This window comes from Suricata suricatta, chromosome 14 (assembly GCF_006229205.1).
Source record: "Suricata suricatta isolate VVHF042 chromosome 14, meerkat_22Aug2017_6uvM2_HiC, whole genome shotgun sequence".
In the NCBI taxonomy this organism is placed as follows: domain Eukaryota; kingdom Metazoa; phylum Chordata; class Mammalia; order Carnivora; family Herpestidae; genus Suricata; species Suricata suricatta.
The window spans coordinates 56,554,479-56,564,346 of record NC_043713.1 but is presented as its reverse complement, the minus strand read 5'-3'; the positions used below and the strand labels follow the sequence as shown (position 1 = coordinate 56,564,346).

The following is a 9,868-nucleotide window of genomic DNA, read 5'->3' as shown; positions in this document are numbered from 1 at the left end:
CCCCCCCCCCCCCCCCCCCCCCCCCCCCCCCCCCCCCCCCCCCCCCCCCCCCCCCCCCCCCCCCCCCCCCCCCCCCCCCCCCCCCCCTCCCCCCGAGTCCCGCCAACCCCCCCCCCCACCATCCTGCCCTGGCCCGTCAACCCTGATCAGCTCACTCACCTTTAAATCCTGCTCCAGACTCCGGATGAGCTCACCATCCACCTGACCGGTCTCAGCCACTTTCAGGCTCTTCTGCTCTGCTTTCCTGAGGCGGTACTGCAGGATTCGGCAGTTTTTATTAGCACGGTCCAGCTCTCGCCGGAGCTCCTGCAGCTGGTAAACATCTTCCTCTAGGTAACTGTCTCTCATCTCTTCCATCTCAGCATGGAGTTCATCCAGTTCATCCTGCACAAGCCAGATGGAGTGAATTTACAAGCCACCAGAACAAGGATCTCCATCTCCCCCTGCTCAGCAATGCTAAAGATTAACCACCTGCATGCTCACTCACTGGCTTATGGCCACACCTGTGTGACAGGACCTCTGGAAATGGTCACATGAGACAACACCCTCAGATGTCTCTTCAAATCTCATGGATCCAGAAACTACAAACCAGGATGGATTATTCACTGCAGCCTACCAGCATTTGTTCCACTCCTAATATTTTCCTACATAATCATAATCATAAATGAAATCAGCCCTGCAGATATCTAAACCTTTAGATTCAAACCAAACATTGACTTAAACCTGTATCTCTAAGGCACAATCTAGGTGTCAAGAAGAGTTGGACAGAGCTTGCCTCGGGATATATACTTTGCCAAAGGATATACACTTTAGTGGGGTCGTAACTGAACTGCCCTGGAATTATAACATACCTGCAAATGTCTCCTAAAACCTCTGTACCACCATACGAATCTCGGCACTGACTATGTGACTCAATTTCAAAGATACGGACCTTTCACATTATGTCAAATACACACTGGGTTTGTGTGTTTCCATTCACCTGGGCTTTATTTCCTATATGCACTTGATTCTGGTGTCAGCATGAAGACACTGTGCGTTCAGGAGAAACCCAGCAGTGGTTTCTAGCCCTCCTCTTTCCCTCCCATTCCACAGCCATTCCAGGGCTGTCAGCCCAACAGCCACATACATGCAGGGCACTCTCTTACCTGCAGTGGCTGCACATCGCAGCGAGTCCCTGCCGTCATCCCTCCCAAGGGAGCAGCTGCACACATAGAGAAATCCTGTGGGTCATCCTGCCTCCCCTTTAGCCCATTCTCCACCCAGAGTTATCCTTTACCAGGGAACTCAGACCATACCCCTCAAACCCTCCAGGGGATTTCCAATGCACTGAGAAGACTCCTCAAAGTCCTCCCCAAGGCCTCTGAGCTCCCTCCTTCTTCCCCGCCACACTGCTGGTCTCACAGGGTCAGGACTCCTGGCTCTCTCCTTAAAGTGTTCCTCCCCAGCTTTTACAGAGTTCACTGTCACATAATCCAGAAGATGCACACACATGTCTTCCCTGACAGGTCGGGGTCCCTGATCCCTCGCCTTCCCTATATTCTTCCCATCTCTTACTACCACTGCTTCTTCCTATTCCTGTCTGTCGCTCATACTGAAATGTAAGCTCTGGAAGGGCAGATCCCTTGGGTGTCTGCTCCTCTACATTCACGGCACCCAGAGTGGTGTGAGCCACGCAGCAGGCCCTCAATAAGTATTTGGGGGATGAATACACATAAACATCGGCCAATACCTATAAAGACCAAATCGTTAAAGAGGACCAAACTCTAATATAAATGCACCATGGTGTCGTTCCAGCCTTGTAACTCAATTACGAAAAATCCTTCCCAGACCCACAGATGTAGCTGCAGTATGCAAGTCAGAAATTCTATTGAAATATTACAAACGACTTTAACGAGGAGTTATCTGGAGGGTGGGAGATTAAGAAAAGCATTCTAGGATTTTTTTTTAAATTAATTTGGTAATTAATGGTTTAAATGCCTCCAGACTAGGATACACTCAGTCATTCCCATTTGCTTTATTCAATTAACACTGAGGGTCAAGGAAAAAACTCTCCCTGGCGTGGACACCCTAAGTTGTCAGGTCTTGTTCCTGGATTCTCTCCACCTTCACAAATTCTGCATTTGTTCTTAAAAGCAGGGATCTACTTATAATAAAGAACAAGAGTTTCCCAACATCAAAGCCTCAGGTAGGTAGGAAATTGGCCAGAAGGGAATCTCCTGAAGAGTATTTGATCCTGGAAAAGATTAATTGTGAGTGTAACAAATAAGTTGGGAATCCTTATGGAAAAATACAAATTGGCACCCATGGGGTAAAGACAGTTGTCCAACCAACCTCAATCATATGCAGTGGTCTACTGGAAAGAGCACAGAAGTGGCATCTCATTCCCACAAACCCCAGCCTGCCGATTCTCCCCAGTTGCCCACGCTACCCTAACTAAGAGAATGATCTACGCAACTAACCATGACTCCAAATGGAGCTTGTCTGAATGGACTACCAAGAAGAACGGATGTTAAAGAAAGCTTCACTGCTTCCCAGTGGCCACATGAATAAAATGTCTTTTCTTGTCTGCTTCTGAATGTTCTTACAAAATTTCTATAGCAACAATCACAACCTCACTAAAAATATAGGTTGTTCTAGTGTGTCTTTAGAAAAGTAAATCTTAACACTGAAAAGTGTTGTGAAGTATAAGTAAGGTTTTTTTTCCCTTTTCCTTTTCCCTTCATGGAGATCTCTTCCTAGAAGTCCTATTCTTGGTCAGAAAATTTGCTGGGACTAGGAGCTCATGGACCAAACACGAAGCCAGTCAGTTGACTGTACGTATGTGAACAGGATGGACAAACAGGCTAGGCTCCTCTTTCAGGAAGGTCCTTGCCAACTTCCAGCAAAGAAGAAGTTGGCAGACTGATGCCTGATCCCTACACTAAGGCTGTGATGCCACTGTGGGCCCTTGACCCAACCCATGCTGGAGGAGACTGACTGAAGATTGCAAGCTTTAAACAGGGCTTGTGGATGTCAATCTTCTATTAAAGATGAGGTGATTGGTCCTGAATCTTCAAAATCAAGGTCAAGTTTTCCTCAGGTTTCACCATGTATATGAAAGATCTGACTTTCAGAAAGAGCCTATTCTCTACACTTGTGTCTCAGTACAGTTAAAGAGTAGCTGTTCCATTGGGCAACTAGTAGAAAAACAGTTCAGTATAAGCAATAATCATGACATGTATATGTATACATACAAATATTTGGTAATTGTTCATGGAAGGAATTGTCTGTGACTGCTTTCCCTTCTAGAAAGCTTACGTATAAAAGCCAAGTCATTAATGCCTGGAATTAACTGTTAGTCAAACAAAAGTGCTTATAGTGTGATATGGCCATGAGAAAATATATGATACAACTTCCGGGTATAAAATTGTTCTCTAGTTTTCAGATTTTGTACCGGGTGGGGGTGGGGGTGGGGGCTCAATGACCCTAATATCAAATGCTGGATGTTATACAGATGTATAAACAGCACTACAAGCTTCACACACACACACACACACACACACACACACACACACACACACACACGTGTTTAAGAGCTAGATCAACCCACACCTCCAAATTATTCCAGAGGCCAGATATAAACAACTAACATTTTTTGGCATAAATAATCACCAACGTTAGTTGCATTGAAGAGAAAATTAAAGAGAGACTATAATTGCATGTATATGAATCATTGCTTTTATAACTCATATCTTATCTAAATAAATATTTATAGAACATAAGACATCCTTTTTTCAGTATTTTCCCTTCATTACTAACCCTGCCAGGAACATATTACCCCATTTCATAGACAAGGAGAGCAAACCCATGCTGGTTAATCTGCCCAAAGCCTCACAGCTAATAAATAGAAGCTAGACTGCAAGCCCACAGGCTCTTTCCAGTAAATACTATAAATTATTTGCAACAACCGGGACAAATGGAACAATAATAAGCCTTAAATCATAGTTTTAAAAGCCCGCCATAGGTGTGAAATAATAAAGCAAACTAACATTTTTAGATCTTGACAATTGTCAATGTGCAAGCATATCCATTATCTCAATTGGTCTTCAAAAAAAACACAACACTGAGATGTGCAGCAAAGATACTAATACCCCCATTTTTAAAATGAGGATATTGAGGTTCTCAACATTTAAATGGCTTTTCAACACCAGTTATTGCAGAGATGGGACCAAGGCCAAGGTTTCAACTCTTTTCATAGAGCCTTGGAAAAAAGCAGTTTTCAGGTTCAGTAAAAAGAAGTTACAAGAAAAGCAAATTATAAACCATGTAAGCTGGCAGCAGACATTTGAAAACCAAAAACTGTGATTATTCCGATTAGGGTCATGATGGATAGCGATTTTCAAGTTGCCATTACGTTAATTTTCTTACAGCATGCCCTAATTTAGAATACATTGTATTATAGAACCTTAAAAATGTCTGCCATTTAAATGTTTAAGAAAATCAAATCAAGCAGAACATATAATGTTTCTGGCAAATATAATTTAGACATATTAAGTAAAAGAAAATTGCTGGGGTTTTTTTAAACACAGAAACTAAGAAAAAACTTGCTCTTAACCAACAGTTTTATATTGAATTAACATCAGGTCTGTTGTGTACTTCACTGTTAGATTACTACCTCACTGAAAAGCTAATTTAGTTTTCATTAAGTCTGTTTTTCAAATTTCATATATAAAATGAAATCTTGAAGTCATGCAAAGCTCCCAACTACTCCCCTTAGCCTGCAGATAACAGATCGAGCTTTATTATATGCGTCAAGTTCTAGAAATAATGAGGTACTATGTGTGCACTAGAGTAAACCAAGACTAAATGAAACATTTCAATGAAAACAGTTTTACCCACAAATAAAAAAGAGAAATACAGTGGATACGAACCCACTGTATCTGAACTTAAGGGATGCAAACTCCTGATCATACTGATAGTGTTATACAAATCTTAACCTTTAAACAATCCAAAATCAATAACTACTTCTACATTAATATTTTAATAATGCTTCTTTAAGCAGACCCCACTTTGGAGAGGAGAGCAGTCATCTGGCTACTGTTGCAATAATTCCATCTTCTGGGAGATGCAGACAGAAACTATTGTCTGTTGTAATATACAAATAATCCACCTCATTTCCCTCCGGACAATGAAAATGTTCTCTGCACAGTCCCAGCTGTAGCTAAGAAGGCACAGGGGCTGCTACCATTGTTTACCAAGTGACAGTTCAGCCAGCAGCTGATGGGCTCGGTTTGTCCTGGTCTACATTATCTTGCCACCTAAGATTATTACAGTCGCTCTTTTGCTGGCTGAATAAAGAATGGGAGTGGAAAAGGGAATGTCAGGAAAGAATAGAAACACTGTCCACTTTAACCCTTCCAAAAGAAAGGGAGAGGAGGAGCTTAACTCATTAGCCATTCAGAACTGTTTTATTCTTGCCTCTGAGTGTCCCCCTTCTGGGCCAAGCACCTGGCATCCAAGCAGCCCAATTTAACAAAACCATTTCAGAGCCTGAAACTCAAAAGACTACTTCAGGTGAGAAACAGGTGGGAAGGCTGGATCAGAGGTGATACACTGCAGCCTATAAAATAAAAAAATAACCTTACCAATCAGCTCCTTTAGGGAATCACTCCTCTCAAAAGATCGGATGTAGCCCACCCTAGTAGCTAGCACTGATTTGTGTTTTAATCAGAAATAATTCTTAGGGAATAACAAAGGAAGCAGAGCAAAAGTAAGCAGCCCTTCCCCCACCCACCTGCATCCATCCTGCAGGGCACTGGCACTTTTAGAGAACACTTTTGCGCACACGCAGAGGAGACATTGTGCACTCATCACCAGTAATTCCAAAAGCATCTTTGGGGCACCTGGGTGGCTCAGTTGGTTAAACGCCAGACTCTGGCTCAGGCCATGATCTCCCAGTTCATGGGTTCAAGCCCCGCCTTCAGCTCTGTGCTGACAGCTTGGAGCCTGGAGCCTGTTTCAGATTCCGTGTTTCCCTCTTTGTCCCTCCCCTGCTTGCACTCTCTCTCAAAAATAAATCAATATTTAAAAAATTTTCTTAAAAAGAAAAGCATTTTGAAAATAGGTCAATAAACTCAAATGGATTCAATCCTCCTGAAAAGCCTGTGGAAACAGAGAATATAATTAATATGTCCACAACGAGTGCTAAGGCTGGTCCGACTGTCTCAGAGCACTTAAGCAAAACTCGGCGGCGGCAAACAGGCAGAACACAGCAGCCGCGTTTTGTGGATGCCCTCAGCACGGAGAAACATGCTTGGGTTCAGTCTGAAAAAGAGGCAAAGGCCTTTGGACCACTGAATTCAACCTCTCACTTCTATTTCTGAAGACTTCCAAATATATCTAAGTTCATCGAGGGTAAAGGGACAAGCCTGCTTTCCTGACTGTGTTTTCATGCAAAAAGCTAGCCACCTGGATTAATTGTGCAGTTTTCATTTAGTCAACTTGGTGCCCTCTGATGAAGAAGAGAAAGCAGGGTCAGGGACGCCCCAAGCAGCCCCACACTGCGCTACCGAAGATATGTACTTCTCTTTTGACGTCTATTTTTAAAAAGTACAGTAGACTGGCTAAAAACCGAGAGAATTCCACTTGAACTTCTCCATCAGTAAGACATCCGCCTATGGGTTCATAGCCCTGATGTTTCTGCTTGATTAGCCTTTGGTCACTCTAACTCAGGAAGTGTAACAGTCCTGTGCAGTAATGGTGACAGAACTGACTTGGGAAAGAATGTGGCACTTAACATGGTCGTAGTCCTCCAGAATATACCGACGTAAAGTTTCTGGGCCAAGCCTCTTCTTGTTAGGTAACAATCGAATAGAGGGATGCTTCGTCTCACCACCAGAGCTCTGTGCCACATATGGCTTAGAAGGCAGATCAAGGATGCACACTGATCTACCGTGAGAAAAAAGTACTAAGGAGCAACGAGAGCAACAAAACGGTGAGTTTTGATTTAGAAGACGCACACTCCAAACACCCTGTGCCAAGGCAAGCCTCCTGCCTCTGTCCCTTGAGGCCACTTTGTGGTCAGAGCCCCATTTTGCACAAGTGGGCGTGCTCACAGACCTCTGGAGAAGTCTGCCAGGACTGCTGTGTTTTCTTCCAAATTGAACTATTGTAACTTAAAGTTCTGAATCACTGAACATGTAACTCACACGTATATTTGTGAGCCTACTTCTGGCTTCCTAGCCTCTTTCAGAGCCCCTCTACCTCCTCTCTCTCCTGCTGACAGGAGACGCACTCAGGCAGAGTAAATGGTTGGCTGCGACACTTTCTCCACAGGAAACACCAACTGAACATTTCCCACAAATTAAACACTGTCAGTGGGATTTATATGACCATCTGTACACAGGCTAGTGGAGAGGGGTTCATTATGGCCCTTTTGCCTAAAATGAAAAGAGGACCCCTAGGAAAGCTCAACATTGGGAACATTTCAAGCTAATAAAACAATTGGAAAGCAAGCAATATACACAGAGAAAAGCAGGCTTGCTGGGAACAGAGATGCAGCCTGGTGGAGTGAAAACAGCCAAGGCTCCGGGGACAGGGAAAACAGAAGCTGTACCCCCTCCGAGCTGCATGGCCTTGGGCTGGTCATTTCATTTTCCTGTGTTCTCCGCATCCTTGTCTGTGAAATTGGGGTTATGATAAATATAACAACAATTATACCCAATGTTGTTGTGAAGACTCACTGAAATATCAAATATGCCAGATCAGACTCCGGGGTCAGACACCTATTTCATTCACTGAGACTCTAGCTATGTGAGAAGATAAACTAAATAAACAGTTACCCTGGAATGAACTCTGAAATGACTGGTGCCTACCTGAAGATCAAAGATGCAATGAGAAACATCTTTTACGAAACCCTCAATTTTCTGTCGCCTAGCAGGTCATGATTTGGATAAACATCATTTCATCAGAAACACTGTGGGTCCGGGGATCATGCTGAGAGCTGCAGCTGTAACCGAACAAGGTCATCTGTCTGGCCCTTGGGGAGTTTGCATTTGTTGCAGATTTACAAAAGTGGCGATTTCAAAATGGAGTCCCAGACTATACCACTGCCCTTTCTCTTCAGCACCTTTGAAAATCACTCCGTTGTCTGTTATGTAAGAGTGGGTGACACAGGCAAATGTACTACTTGACACATCTTACTCCCAACTCCCAATCTGTTCTCACCTCTCCTCTGCCTCGCTGCCATCTCTCTGCACACAAAGCAACTACTGGGCTCAGCTGGGGAGAGCAGATCCTGATGAGAAGTTTAGGTTCAGAATATTCAGCAGTGAACCTATTCTGTCATCAGTCTGAACTGCACACTTGACCACCTTAAAAGCGCATGCCCTTGGCCCAACTGGCTAAAACCTGGGCCTCATTTGGATAGGTTCAGCGTTTGCTGAGAAAAAGTGCAATCCCATCACCCAGATGAAGGAGGGAAATCCACTGGTTTGGGAGGAGATAGAGGTTATTATCTTAACGGAAACATGAAGAGATGCGTACCACTGTAGTTATTTACTAACTTGAATATTACAATAATTACAGTTGTCCCCTACCCCCCTTATTTTCTCTCAAGTTACTTCAACTGTCTTGACCACCCCTGCCCCCCAACATTGTAAGTCCTCTGTTATGCAGGACCAACCTCCAGACTGAGTGCCCCACAGCTAACAAGACGAGAGGCCCTTGCTAGCAGGCCCACACGAAAAACACCCAGAGATAGGGGGCAGAGGTTTGCAATTCCCTCGAAAGTGCGGCGGTGCTGGGGGAAATCAAGTGGCATCCCCTGACACCAAAATCCAGCTTTGTGGACGCCTACAAAGGACCGGCAGGCCAAACCCACCAATCCCTTGTCCCTCAACACAGGCCACCTTCATAAACCTGAACTTAAGGTTTATCAGGAAACACAGGGACACCCTGGCTCCCGCGGAAAACAGAGGAGGGTCTCACGTTCTCCAACTGCAGGAAAGGCATCTGGCACATCTGCAACCTGGCCCAAAACAGGTTCCAGAATCGACAGGCACCTGTACCAGGCCGGGATCAGAGCTCCTTGGTTAGGGGTAGGCAGATCCCACAGGTGAGGGTGGGCATGTTTTGGTTCCGCACATCGACAGAGGCAAAGGCGTCAGCAGGAAGAAACAAGACTTCAAGAAACCAAGAAAAGCTAAGTGGGGTGAGAACCCGCCCGGACCCACAGGTCTTACTGCTCCTTCCAGAAGTTTTAGCTTAAGTTGCCAATGCCCAGTATGTGCGGAGCTGGGAAAGTGAAGGGCAGAAGAGAGAATGGGCTTGTGAGAGCCCTGCAGGCAGGGCTCGCGCGTCCCCGCCCGTACCCCAGACCTTTGGGGGTCGCCTCCGGGACATCTGCGGCGGAGCCGGCTGCTCACCTTGAGATAGTCGTTCTCCGAGCGCAGCTCCTCGATCTCCCGCAGCAGCTCCTCCTCCTCCGCGGGCGCCGGTACCAGTCGGGTCTGCTCGCCTGGACCGGGCTCCTTGGGGATCCCGGGGACCGTTCGCTCCAGCGGCGCGCGTCCCCCGGCGTCCTCTGCCACTCCAGCTCCCAGGGACCCCGCGGAGACCCCTCCCGGGCTGTTCCGACCCCCGAGGCAGGCGCCGGCGGCGGGAGGCGCGGCGAGGATTGCGGGGGGCTCGGGGCTGCCGGGCGGCGCCCCCCGAGCTGCGGGGCTCGTTGTAGGGAGTCCTCGCAGCGGTTCCCGGTCGCTGGAGCCCGTGCCAGACTCGGCGTCGCTGCTGGCGGCGGGGAGCAGGCGCTGCTCGTCGGACAGGGGCTCGGAGGGGCAGTCGGAGAGGTCGGAGCTGCTGTCCGTGTGGCTGATGCGAGAGCTGGGAG

The 9,868-nt window shown here is 46.2% G+C and overlaps 1 protein-coding gene across 11 annotated transcripts in view; it reads right to left on the bottom strand.

The window, feature by feature from the left end:
- Positions 1-9,862, bottom strand: part of MTCL1 (microtubule crosslinking factor 1) — a 122,783-nt gene extending 112,921 nt beyond the window's left edge. For 6 of the 11 annotated variants that reach the window (XR_003902389.1, XM_029921520.1, XM_029921517.1 and 3 more), the window contains exons 1-2: positions 9,405-9,486; positions 160-384 (exon numbers count right to left, since the gene is read on the bottom strand). Coding sequence is in view for 10 of the 11 variants with exons in the window: in XM_029921520.1 (XP_029777380.1) it covers positions 160-357 (198 nt within the window). In the remaining variant the exon portion in view is untranslated. Of the gene's footprint in view, positions 1-159; positions 385-9,404 lie in introns of all 11 variants that reach the window. The other 5 variants (XM_029921518.1, XM_029921521.1, XM_029921525.1 and 2 more) reach the window with 1 other exon arrangement.
- Positions 9,863-9,868: the final 6 nt, after the last annotated feature.